This window comes from Meriones unguiculatus, chromosome 3 (assembly GCF_030254825.1).
Source record: "Meriones unguiculatus strain TT.TT164.6M chromosome 3, Bangor_MerUng_6.1, whole genome shotgun sequence".
NCBI lineage: Eukaryota > Metazoa > Chordata > Mammalia > Rodentia > Muridae > Meriones > Meriones unguiculatus.
In genome coordinates this window covers 176,710,867-176,724,212 of record NC_083351.1, presented here as the reverse complement: position 1 = coordinate 176,724,212, position 13,346 = coordinate 176,710,867, and the positions used below count along the sequence as shown (strand labels likewise).

The 13,346-nt window shown below is 46.3% G+C and overlaps 1 protein-coding gene and 1 long non-coding RNA gene across 4 annotated transcripts in view; one reads left to right on the top strand and one right to left on the bottom strand.

The window, feature by feature from the left end:
• Positions 1–8,592, bottom strand: part of Znf326 (zinc finger protein 326) — a 38,133-nt gene extending 29,541 nt beyond the window's left edge. The window contains exons 1-2 of one of the 3 annotated variants that reach the window (XM_060381078.1): positions 8,444–8,592; positions 6,562–6,606 (exon numbers count right to left, since the gene is read on the bottom strand). In XM_060381078.1, coding sequence (XP_060237061.1) covers positions 6,562–6,606; positions 8,444–8,459 — 61 coding nt within the window. In that variant the 5' untranslated portion in view covers positions 8,460–8,592. Of the gene's footprint in view, positions 1–6,561; positions 6,608–8,443 lie in introns of those variants that run through there. The other 2 variants (XM_021647447.2, XM_060381077.1) reach the window with 2 other exon arrangements.
• Positions 8,593–8,708: 116 nt separating this feature from the next.
• Positions 8,709–12,716, top strand: LOC132653215 (uncharacterized). The gene is made up of 2 exons (XR_009590991.1): positions 8,709–8,933; positions 9,285–12,716. It is a non-coding gene; the product is annotated as an uncharacterized LOC132653215 (long non-coding RNA).
• Positions 12,717–13,346: the final 630 nt, after the last annotated feature.

Sequence of the window (13,346 nt, the reverse complement as noted above, 5' to 3'; positions counted from 1 at the left end):
TTCCAGGACAGCCAAGGCTACATAGAAAAAAAAAAAAAATTTCCACAATATATTCACACAAATTACCTAAAGCAACAATCTGCATTAACATTTGAACTCAATATTGAAAATAAAAAACACCAAAATGATAATTTATTAAAAGGCTATTATTTACTAACAAAGCTTCATATTTCAAAGAAATATTCTACATTAAAATTACTCTCAGTGTAAGAAATATTTAGTAGACTGCAGGGCTAACAATGTAACACCTTGTGTTTAGAACCTATTACTGTGGCATGTAAAAAGGTAACATATAAACTTAATGAGTGGCTACTAGTCTCAAAAAGCCATCAATTAATAAATCCCAACACATTTTTTTGTGTCGTGAGTACATTTTTATGTAAATGCATACTTGTTTCTGTACTAATTGCTCCCCAATGTCTAAAAACTCAAGAGCACGTATATTTTTAACTAGTTCATAGTATTTTAGTAAAGTAAAACCAAAACCTAAGACCAATCTTTTGGCCCTGGGCCTGAACAATAACAAGGCCTCGATGAATGCTTTAATTTTCAAAATTTTTTAATAAAAGAAATGAGTGTGAATATTCATAATATAAACACTAAAAAAATCTAGTGTCAGAGTAAACAAAAAGAAAATTAAAGGTTATAAAATTAATTGATAATGACTATAAATATGAAAATTTACTTAAATTTGCTCTGTAAAGTCCCTTAAAATGCCTCACTACTACTCTTTCCATATTTTATTATAAATACAACAGTAAACCGTTAAAACATTATATATATTCTCCCACTCCCAGGCAGGGCTCTTCTGTATAGCCCTGGCTGTCCTGGAGCTCACTTTGCAGAGCAGGCTGGCTGCAAAATCATGTAGATCTGCCTGCCTCAGCCTCCCCAGTGCTGGGACAAACGGCGCGCACCACCGCACCTAGAAAACGTCTAATTTTTAATACACGTCAGAGAAGTAGTTATCGTAAAATGATCTGCTGACCAATGAGTATCTGAGACCTTTTCCAGAAATCAATGAGGCCAAAACTACCTTCACAAATAACAAGAATATTTTTGGCCTTTCCTAGGAGTTACACTTAACCATTAATTCTGATTTAATTACATCTTTGTGCTACTCAATGTAGTGAAACAGGAGGCGCACATAAAGCAATTGTGCTGCATAGAAAGGCTCACAGCTCTCTCCCAGAAAAGCCACTGTACCGTTATCTACTTATCTTTATAAAGAACACTTTCAGTAGACAGAATAAAAACAAAAGCTATGGTTTTCATGGGACTATGAACTTGGTCAAAGGCCCCCGGCTGGCTAGGTAACAGGCCCTGGAACCTGCTGCACACACCCCTGTAAACATTCACGTTTCAACTCATAGGACAGTGATGCCCTCACCGCCTCGCTCAGAGATGTGCTTTCTACAGTGGGCAGCAGCTAACATGGAGCTTCAGAGCTGGTCAAAGGACTGCGCAAAAGGGACTGTGGTGTGTCCAACCCCGTAAAGGACATAAGCACCACCCCTTCCACGGCTCAGGGAACACTGTGAAGACAGGGCAGAAAGGGTAAGAGCCGAGTCTCAGGAGCAGTGAAATGCTGTCTTCTGGACACACCATGGCAGCTACACACATCAGCTCTTAGCACCTTGGTCAGCTGCATAGAGCTGAGCCTGTCACTTCCATAATGGGCTGGAGACCAGTTCATGAAGCACCATCAAGATCAAGAGGCTGAGGAACTACTAGTGGTTAGTGGCTGCTCAGGGAGAGGGAGCCATTTTTCTTCAGTGTCCACTGGTGAGCTGCCCATGCTCCAGTAAATAAGCATGCACCCGTGCTCATTCAGACAGTCCATATATGTATATATAGAATACATATATATATACATATATACATATATTATATATATACATATAAATAACACTCAGCAGGTCAGAGTCACAGAGAGGAGACATGAACATAAAAGGGGGACTAGTGAAGAAGAGCACAGAGGAGTAAAAAAGGAAGCAGAAAGGATAATGAGGATGAATATAATAAAAATATATTGGTATCATGTAGAAAACTGTCAAAGAATATATTTTTCAAACCCATGGTTTTCAGACATGGGCATTTAGCAGACATTTTCTCATAAATGCAATGAAACTGTTGCTACAAAGATTTGCTGCTAATGACAAAAATCCATACTTTAACCTGAGAAAACCCAAACTCCCTAAATGCTCGTATCTAGCACTGCCAACCTGCAAGCTTCCCAACACTTGAAAGGTTCTCTAGGTAGTGGGTGCACTAACACAACTTTATACTGTACACTAAACCTGTCACTATTTGGAAGGTCTGCATAACTCTCTACAGAAGAGTCCATCACTTGCTGGAAATTGCACAGTATTTGACACTGCATATGCCTGTACCTCTTATAAAGAAGACAACTTTAGGATGAAAAGAACATTACCAACATTAAATTTCCTGCAAGGCCTCAACACAAAACATAACTTCAACATTGACTTTAACCACATACAAAAAGCAGAGAGTTTAATTATTTCTGCAAGTTTCTGAGTTAGAAGAGACTATCTCAGCTTTCCCTTTTAAATGTGTTTTTCTATGACTCACTGGAGTCACATGACTAGCACTCAGCACTTGCGGTCCGGCACTGTGCAGAACACCGAGAACTGTGATAGTACAGCAGCTCTCACTGTAATTCTCAGACTGTTCACACACTGTGATTAGTTAAAGGCAGAGTCTTTCTAGCACACACAATCAGTGTACTTATAGAGACACACATTCTGTAAACAACTTTTCTCCCTGGTTACCAAAATAAAATTTTAAATCATTTTAAAAATGTAACTATAAGGACTTTACCTCTTTACTATTAAGTGAATAAGTACTTTATTCAGAAAACAACTCTGTCCTAATAATTTGAATCAAATCCATTCTATTTACTTGAATCACAATTACATAAATAATAAGCTGAGTTGTGGGACATCCAGCAAATAACTCCTGTGTGACATTGGGTCTTGAATGGAAATCCTATTTATACTCCTGTACTGACACACTGCCCACTGCCATAACCTTCACCTAGATTACTACAAGGTCTTCAAACTGGTTTTCCTACTTCTACTTTTTCTCCCCTTCTGTTTGTTCTAAAGATAAAAGCCAGAATAACTGTTACCATGAAAGGGAAAGCATATCCAATGATGGTTTACCACTTCATGCCAACTTAAAAGCCAAAGCCTTAAAGACTCTGTGATCCTATACTAGTGATTCTGTGTGTGCATGTGTATGTATGTATGTTTCTGTGTGTGCATATGGGAGGTGCACACAACTGTGCACATACGTGGGTGCCAGAGGACGAAGCCAACTGCCCTGTCCTATCAGCCTTTGCTTCACTTCCTTGAGACAAGGTCTCTCCCTGATGTGTGGAGCTGGGCTGACAGGCAGGAAGTCACGGTGACACTATCTCCACGCTTCACCGCACTAAAGCACAGTCCATGCACAACTGTGCTTGGCTTCTTACTTGGGTGATGCGGATTCAAACTCAGGTCCTTATGCTTGCGTTTGTAACCAGAAGCAAGGCTGTCATACCACCTCCCTCCCTCCTACCCCCGCCAAGGAGCACAGGCAGTGTCTACACACATTTCTAGGGGTCAAAACGAGGCAGAAAAGTGCTACTGACATCTACACATAGGGACTGAGGGTGCTGCTAAATATCCTGCAGTGACTGCACAGGACGGACACATGGACACACACACGGACACACACACACACACACTACCCTACAATAAAAATATTAGCTAATCCAAAATGTCAACAGTTGAGAAACCATATACACATGCCCTATCACCTCTTAACCCCGTGACGCCTGCCTTACAACCTCATCTGTTGCACACAACTTGCAAAGGCTCCTTGCTGTTTCTAGAACACAACAAATGCTTACCCCGGTTTCCACTTACCGCTCCCTCTACCAAGAACGCTCTCCTCACACCTGCAGTGCCTCTCACACACTCTTCTAGGTCTTCATTTTCTGCTGACTCTTCTACATGGGCAGGTTGCCTTTGGTTTTCAATGCCTTCTGGCTCTACCTCGGCTCTCTAACCTTGTCTTCAGACTGCTCAGCAAAAGTAATCTGCTCTGGTCAGACCAGTCCTCTTACTCTCTTCACACTTCCGAGTCCTCGGTCCTGCCTGTGCTCATGTATTTCCTTCTACAAGACTGTTCTCCTTTCTGCTATTTCCATAAGAAGGTGATGAAATCAGGAAAACAGGGGCCCCTGGAAATACAAATCCTTCCTAAAACACGATGTGGAGAAAATCGGTATCATATCTCCACGGAAAGATAGAAAGTAAAAAGGCTAACAACGTATCACCAGCTTCATTTGGAACCAACACATCCTTTGTTACTATTTCCTCAAGTCGGTTACATTCTCTTTCCAGGCAACCTCAGAGTTTGCGTCCTCACCTCTTTTTATTCTATGCTCAAACACCATCTTTTTCTTGAGCCTTTTCTCAGTGACTCCAAGATCACAGCACACACATATAACCTGTCTCTCTTCCTGCATTATCATTTCTCCCCAACAACTGTTATCTTCTAACATACAATGTTATTTTTAAAACTATATTTTGCATGTTTAATCCTTTAGACTGGAAGTTAGTTCCACAAAGACAGGATTATGTGTCCATTCTGTTCAAAGGCCAAGTCCCCAGCTCTCGAACATTACCTGGTAAACAGCAAGTACTGAAAAGGTGTTAAATGAGGGCAAATCAAACCCTTTTAGTTACTCATATATAAAATACAAACTAATACCTCACAGTATTTTCAAGTAGTAGACATTCGAGGTAAACGCCAAAATCTTTATTCAGCGTACTCTGTCCACACAGTCAGGGACCCTTTGCCAAAATTAAGCACCAAGAGGCCTAGGCTACAGCCTGAACAACACTCACGTGGACAATGTTTCTAGGGAATTATGACAATCCCTTCAGGGAGAGTCACTACTGGAGTTACATTAGAAAAAGTTGAAATATTAGGGCTTTTCAAAGCATTAGCAATGAAATAACCTTGACTTATGTGATTTTGAATTCCAACTACTATCTTTAGATATCAACTCTACTTCTCCAGTAAAGCTTTCTATCACCCAAATCTACTAGCCCTACCTACTTCAGTTTAAAATCTTGGATCATTTTTATCTAACTCTATTCTCTACCCAATCTTAATGGCCTCCACATTCTGTTAATTTCCTATAGAAAACACCTTAACATTTCTTAAATGAGTACCATCATTTCCCTACATCCAAGGGTATTAAAGTTTTCTTTAGATAATTTTCTAGCCTCTGATCTGGCCTAATGTCAATACAAAATTAACTTCCTTTGTTAATTTTACTATATCCTGTCTTCAAACCCATGTTCTCCATCCTCACTAAACGCATGCTGCTTTCCACAGAACAGCCTTTCTCAAATCTGAGGCCTCTCTTAATTTTAGAGATGACAGAGATTAACTATCTACATAGATGGGCCTGGTGAGACGGCTCAGTGGTGGAGAGCAAGAGCAGCCCTGCTCCTGCAGAGCACCCTGGATGGCTCCCAGAACCACAGCCCGCTACACAAAACCACCTGTACCCCAGTTCCAAGGGATCCAACGCCTTCTTCTGGGGTCCAACAGTATCAAAAACACTCACAGAAATGCAGGCACACACACACACACATACACACAGACATTTTTAATGGCAGCCTTTAGTAGTACATTTGCTTTGGTTTCATTACTATATACTTGGGACAGGAGCTGGACTATGCATGCCTCTGGTGGTCAAAGACATTTACTACTTCTCCCTCATGTCATTCATGTAATTTTTTTTAACCTCCAAATTATTCTGTGCTTTTTTTTCTGTTATCATTTCATATGGCAGCGCCTCAACTCTATTAACCATCAAAACAATATGCATGGCATTCTGCGTATCTCTTAGGACTGCAGCTAATCACAAGCCAACAGCAGGCTTTTGAAAACAGGCAACCAGCACTGTTCCTGTGCTGCTCAGAACAGCTCTTTATCACTCATTTGGTCAGCAAAAAATGGCCTGAAAAGCAAAGTCAACATGCATTACAACAAAAGCTGTATGGGAGCAAGATAACAATCTACTCATTCTACTAAGTGACTCCAATGTCAAATTCAGCCAAAGTAATTCAGCCAGCATCCTGCAAACCAATCACTCAGAATGTAGTCAGAAATGAAATAAAAGAATGCTAAGTAAAATAAAACAGATAGGAAGCCAAGTAACCTAACTTCCTGTTCTGATCCTGCGTTCAAATACTATACACAGCACTAGAGCTATCACTGTGGCACACTTGCATAGCATTCATGAGATTCCCAGCACACACACACACACACACACACTCACGCACACACCAGAAAAATAGACCTTATATATAGTATGACATTAACACTGAGATTTATGACTCAAGAGTCAAAACATTATCTGAAACAAACTGGGTCGGGCTCTTTGCACTAATACTTGTGTCTTATGGATACAAAAAGAAAATCTAAAATATATCCCCTCAACAAATATAAAAGGAAATGAAGCAGGCTACTTACCATTAAAGCCCTGGTAAGTGTTCCTGCAGGCAGAGTGTATGTAATCTGCGAAGACACATTCAACAGCAAGGAATCAGTGCAATGTTAGCAAAAACCCGATACTCATCGGTTCATGATTAATTCTCAAATGTCATGAAATCAATTACCAAAAAGACTAGGGTACAAATACCCTTCGGCTAAGTGCAGTCCTCGTTCACTGCCCAAAGGCAGTGTAAAACTAGTTTATAGTCCATATACACCAAAAGAGGAGGCCTGGTACTGATTCACACAAAGCGAGAAAAAGTAAAACAGATTACATATCAAACGATGCAATGATCCTATGGAGAACGAATGTTTCAAGGTCAGAGTTTATTTTAGCACTTAATCTGCTCTCTACGTTAGGAGCTTGTCTGAAAAATACATGCATATATGTATGAGCATGTGGGCTGCATCCATCCGGGCAGGATGTTAAAGTCTTTATTTAACTCTACAAATAAAGACTGGGAGAACAGAACTGAATTCAGAGCTCCTGGCTATGGGAACCTGGCACAGGACACGGAACCGGATCAGATAGACCCATGTTCTGTGGCCTAACTGCGGCAGCGACGGCTGAGGGTGGGCAGCTAAGGGGTATTTATCGCTAACACGATTCCTGTTGCCACAGTCGTGATGAAAAGCAGACACAGCAAATTTTACCGGTCTCCTCCAGTTCGCTACAGAAAATGGACTTCCTTATTGACGCACTGTTCTCAGCGTCCTACTTTGCGTACACACGCAACTTGGGGTGCACCAGCTGTGTTGCTAGTGCCATCAAACTTCGGTATGAAAACACTGTTTTTCTTTTCAGTGTCAATTCTGGGTATCACAGATAGTTGCAATTTAGAGTCACCTCTATCACAAAGAGCCACAGCCTGACACTAAGGCACAAGCAGGCAGAAGGGCTGAACTAGTTCAAAGCAACTGAAAAGTTCATCGAAAAGGGTGACCCCGTCTCTTTTCCCTCTATTTGACAGCCTGAACTCCTTGCAGCAAATCAAAAATCAAAAGCTCGTCCGATATGGTAAGACCACACCTTATCCAACGTTAGGGACCTTTTTTTTTTTTTTTTTGGTAGATGCAGAGGTTTCCTTACAAAAAATGAGCCGGTTTTACTTAGAAATAACTAGTTCCTCGAGATTACCCAGCTTAACCCTACGAACTGTTCCGCGCGTCCCTAACCCCGTCACCGTATCTCACTTTACCCTGACACTAATTCCTATCAAAGTTGGGCAGGATTTGAAGATGCCAAATTAACTGCACTTCGCGGCCCCGGGCGGGACGAGCTGAGAAGCGTCGTTACAATTCGGTTGATTCCATCAGTGGATCCAACAACGGAGCGCCGCCGTGCACCGACCGACCCGTGTGGACGTGAAGGGCATCTGGGGCTGGCGGTGCCAGAATCCCAACTTGGGCGGCTTCCGTACCCGACACCACCTCCCCGGGAAGGGGAACCGCTCCGGACGTCCGCAAGCCGGCGGCCGGGGCTGCGCGACCCACGGCGCGGCGGCCCGGCTGGCGCTGGGGGATCGAGCCCGCCGCGGAGGAGCGCCGAGGGGGCGCCCGCGCCGAGGACGCGGTGAGGCTCGCCGGCCCGCGGGCCGCGTGGGCCGGGCCGCTGCCCCGAGGGCCGGGAGCCGCTCGCGCGACGCCGGGAAGTCGCGGGCGGCCCGGGGCGAGGCCGAGGCCCACGGCCGCGCGGGGCTCCGGGAGGACGGCGCCGCGGCCCGCACCCGCGGCCGCCGCGCGGCCCAAGAACAAAGCCACACGGCCATCTTGAGGCGCGGAACAGACCCCCGGCGCAGGCCGCCCGCCCGCTCGCCCGCCCGCCCGCCCGCGCCGGCGGCCCGCCCCGCGCGCCGCTCACCGTCCTCGAAGTCCATGCTGGACGCCGCGGCGCTGGCGGTGTCGGCGCCGAGCTGCGGCCCGCGGCGAGCGCCCGCGACCCGACGGTGTCCGCACGGCCGGCCCGCTCCACCGACAGCGGCGCTACTGGCCGGGAAGCCGCAGGCCACAGCGAGGCTAGGGGCGGGGCCGGGGGCGGGGCCGGCCGGCGCTGCCAGTCTCCGCGGTGCGGCCTCCGATTGGCTGGCGCGGGGCGGTGGGCGGGCACTCTCGAGGGGGCGGGAAGCCAGGCCGCTGTCAGGCCCCCGGGTCCTGACCCTGCGGAGGTGGAGAAGGAGCGCGCCGAAGGCCGGCGGAGGGCCGTCGGGAAGGGCTCCGGGTGGCCGGCCATGTTTGAGCCTGGCGAGAGCGTCGGGGTGACGGGATCCAGTAGCGAACATCTTCCTCTCGCGACCTTTGGCTTTTTGTTGGCTGCGGATGACTGAGGAGGAAAAAGCTGGAGCCCTTACAGGGTAGGGTTCCTCGTCTGAGACAGGGAAGTCTGGGTCGGGCAGAAAGGCACAGACTGCTAACTGCGAGACAGTCGCGAGACTAGCCAGGCTGCTAGCCACTGCTGGGCTTTCAGGTGTAAGTGAAACAACTGTGAAAGCTCGCCGATGGGAAAGGTGTGGCAGGATGAAAGCAGTCCACAGCCGGAAGGATCACACAAGGACAGACAGAGTTTACCCCCCTTTAGAAATCGTGTTGGGGACAGAGGCTAAGGTCTTCGCTCGGGAACACTACGGGAAAACTATTTTGGTCGATGTGACTTGAACCACAGTTTTAAATAATTTAATTCTTTGTTGTTGTTGTTGTTTTCACAGAGCAAAGGGTAACAACAAATTGGTTACCAGATGGGAAGCCAGAAATCACCTTATTTGCACTTCTTCAGAGTTCAACCAGTTTGCTAATCCCAGTTCTGAGGAAGCAGGAAATGAAAGGGGAAAAACAACAGGGTGCATTACAGTAGCCCTGAATCTGGCCAAGGCATTGTTTCCTCCTCTTGGTTTTCCTTCTCCACCCTCATTGACTCATCTTGTTCTCCACCCTTTTCTTGATTCCTTCTCTTTTTTTCCTCCTACACATGTTTTCTGTTCACCTGGGCTGAACATGTTGAAAACTGAACGCACAATTTCCCTTCTCAAACCTGCTTGGCCTCCCCATTCTGTCATCTGTTCACGGCACCCTGAGCAGCTACCCATCAACCCCAGCCAGAAGGTTGACTGTCCTCTCTTTGCTCCTCCCACTCCCAATCTGCACCCTGAACCCCTTTATCTGCTGACACCACCGAAAATGTCTTAAGTTTGCCCTGTCCTTCCTATTCCCATTGCCACTACCTGAGTTAAGATACTTACCTCTCGGCAAAAATCCTACATTTGCTCCCTAATTACTTTCTCTGCCCCTCAGCCTCACCTATTCTCAGCCTCCTCAGGCTGAATCGGTCAAATGCAAATCTGAGCACGTCACTCCCACACCGAAGGCATAGAGTAGGTCTAGTCAAAGCTGCCTGACACAGCACAAACAGAAGAGGGGGGATAGTGCCTGACATTTTCACTCTCACTATCTTTCCCCCTCCTCCGGCCCCCTCCCCCCCCATGCCTCTTCCCACCCCCTCTCTCGCTCCCCTCCCTCTCTCTCCTTTATAAGGACTCTTTTTTGTAATTATGAATGCATTGTCTGTGTGTAATATGTATGTGAGTGCAAGTGCCCTTGGAGGCCAGAAGAGAGCATCAGATGCCCCCTGCAGCTGAACTTACAGGTGGCTGTGAGCTGCAGAACACGGGTGTTAGAAACCAAACTCAGAGAGAGCAGCAAGCACTGTTAAACACTGAGCCTTTTCTCCAGCCTGCTCTCCCCCATTGTGGCCATCAATTTCAGACTACTAGAGCAATTCAGTCAGAAGTCCAGAGAAGCAAGTTTGAATCAGTCAGCTTGGAGGAGTTTGGGTCAGAAGAGCTGAATTGAGTCAGCCAGCAAGAGTTCAGAAAGAGCTAGAAAGGCGTGGGAACAGGTCTCATCTGATCCCCTCATCTGAGGAAATAAAGGCAGCCTTTACATCTTGACTTTTGTATTAGTCCCTATACAGGGAACTATCTGCAGCCCAATGCATCCTCAAAACATAACTCAGGATTTTATAAAGAAAACATTCTCAGATCTCGCTCCCATGTTCCAGACTTGTGCTTCTCAGGAATGCCTCTGAACATGTGAAAGACTTATCAGAACAGATTCACAGACAGTCATGCTGCGTGGAGGGTGGGAATGGCAGTCTAACAAACTTGTAGGAGCGGCAGCTGTTGGTGAGCCGCGCCTTAAGGAGCAAGGCCTCACAGCTTGAACAGCTCCATGCCCTCTTCATTCAGAAGATCATAAGGTCTTCTTTCTACCCTTGGTGTCAAGAACGTGTGCTACGGAGTGAACTCAACTCTTCCCAATGTTTTTAATGCTTCTCATGACATCATTTTTCTCCCAGTTTACCTTCTGGCAAAGGAATGATTTTGTAACCTGGGAGCCTAAGGCTTAGCATGACTGAAAGGGAATAAACATTGAGTCACTATTCTCTCTCTCTCTCTCTCTCTCTCTCTCTGCCACTATATTTTGTTTTTCTCTGTGTGTGTCACTATATTTTATGTTTCTCTCTGTGTGTGACTGTACCCCCCCTCCCCTCTCCTTCCTTTCCCAACCCTGGAAGAGAAAATAGCCAAGCAAGGAAATCAAGAAGAAATCTAGTCTGAAATTTGTACGAAGATCCAGCACACACATATCTCTTCTCCCCTCCTTCCTCTTTCCCAGGTAGGGAGCATTCTTACCTAGGTAGTTGGCCATACAGTCACCCTGTGTCTTAGCTATTTTTCTATTGCTGTGAAGAGACACCATGACCATGGCAGCTTATTTTCTAAATTATTTAGTTGTGGACTTACAGTTTCAGAAGGTGTGTCCACGCCATCATGGTGGGGCACAAGGCCAGCAGACAGGAAGGCATGTCACTGGAGGAGTAACTGAGAACTTACAGATGATCCTCACGCAAGAAGCACAGAGACTGGGCCTGTCCTGAGCGTCGGAGGCCACAAAACCCAGTGACACACCTCCAAAGCGCCACATCTCATGGTCCTTCCCAAGCAGTCCACCTGAGCAGCAAACATTCAAACAGGAGCCCGTGGGGACCGCTCTCATTCAATCTACCACACCCGCCCTGTATGAGAAGGTGTCAGCCGATCCGTCATTTATTCATTTAACAAATTCTGCATACAAGCTGTGCCGTGCTGTCACAACACCACAGAGTCCAGCCGGGCTCCGTCTTTGTCGGGCCCAGCTTTGTACCCTAAGGGCCCAATCCTTGGTGCAAAGCCACAAGTTATTTCATGTCTTGCATATCTTGCAGCAGATAACAGGCTAAGGAATTAGAGAACAACAAGTCTATTAAAGGTTTAAAAAGATGCGGGGGCTGGACTTTTGCTGTGCAGAGGTACCTAGGATGTGGGGGTTGAAGCCAGGCGTAGGCCACAGGGTGGAGATGGACATGAGAGCATAGCTCTAGGACCTGCTTTTAGGGGAGTTAGAGAAGCTACAAGCTCAAACCCAAGAAGAGTTAGGAGGGTGAACTCACTAATGACCCAGAGCCCTTTGTTCCTCAGCCCCCAGCCCTCTGCCTCCACACCATCTGTACGGAATATATGCCATTCCCATAAACCAAACATCATTTTCACATAACCACGCCTTCGGTGACCTCATCTGTGTTTTTGCTCTTCCTTCTCTGTCAAGTTCACTGCAAATATTGCCTCCTTCCAGACATCTCCCTAAGGTCTTCATCAGAACCCAGTGCTACGGAAACAAACCCGTGATTTCACAGGAGGAGCTCCGTTACCACCTATGCAGGAGTTGATCTAGCCTGGCCTGGCCCCGCGTTCATACTGTTCTCCTTGGATGGCCTAGTCGTCCCTATGAATGCTGAGGGGGAGGGGCATTTGCTGCAAACATCATTTGCCTACAAAGACTGGAATACATTGGATCCCCCAAACTAGACTTACAGATGGCCAGGGGCCGCCTGATGTTGGTGTTAGGAGTGAAGCCTGGGTCCTCCGGAAGAGCAGCGGGCACTCTGAGCTGCTGAGCCATCTATCCAGCCCAACTGGAGTGTGTTTCATACCCAAGGCTTACTTGAGGTTTCTACCTGATTTTAATTTAGGACTTTAAAGGGATTCAGGAGTCTCCAAAAGCTGAAAGGAACAGTAATAAAATAATTTTCGTTACAACCCAAATGCCAGCAAGTCTTCAAAGCACTTTGCATGCTCCATCTACCTATGATCTGTGTCCGTCCATCACCCCCGCTTACCAGTGAGGCAACCTTCCTTGCACAGGATACCCAGCTGCCAAAGCAGAGAGAGCCAAACTCAGCCTGGCCCTAGAGCCCATGCCTGTGTCTCTATGGCTATGAAGTGCCTACTGTGCTCTGCTGAGCAACTGTTTCATGCCGGGAAGTTTTTAATACATTTGTTTGACTAAAACATAATTACCTCATTTCCCCTCCCCTTTCCAGCCCTCCCATGTACTCCTCCTCACTCCCTCTTGAAACCATGGCCTCAGCCTCTTCCCCCTCAGGAGGACTATTTCTCTCACTCTCGACATTCTTGTTGCTTACAGTTCCTTATGTATGGGCGGGGGCCAGGTGAAATTTCTTCCTTCTGTGATAACAGGTCTATTGTTCTGCCGTTCAGGCCTTGCGGAGGCATCTTGCTGAGGTATCCTGGGTGAAGCCTCACAGCAGCTTCCCTGGTCCTCTGGCTCTCACAGCCTTTCTACCCACCCACCTTCCAAAATGTTCCCTGAGCTTCAGATACAGGAAGTATGCCATAGCAGTGAATTAGCTGTCCCACAATCACTTGGTCCAT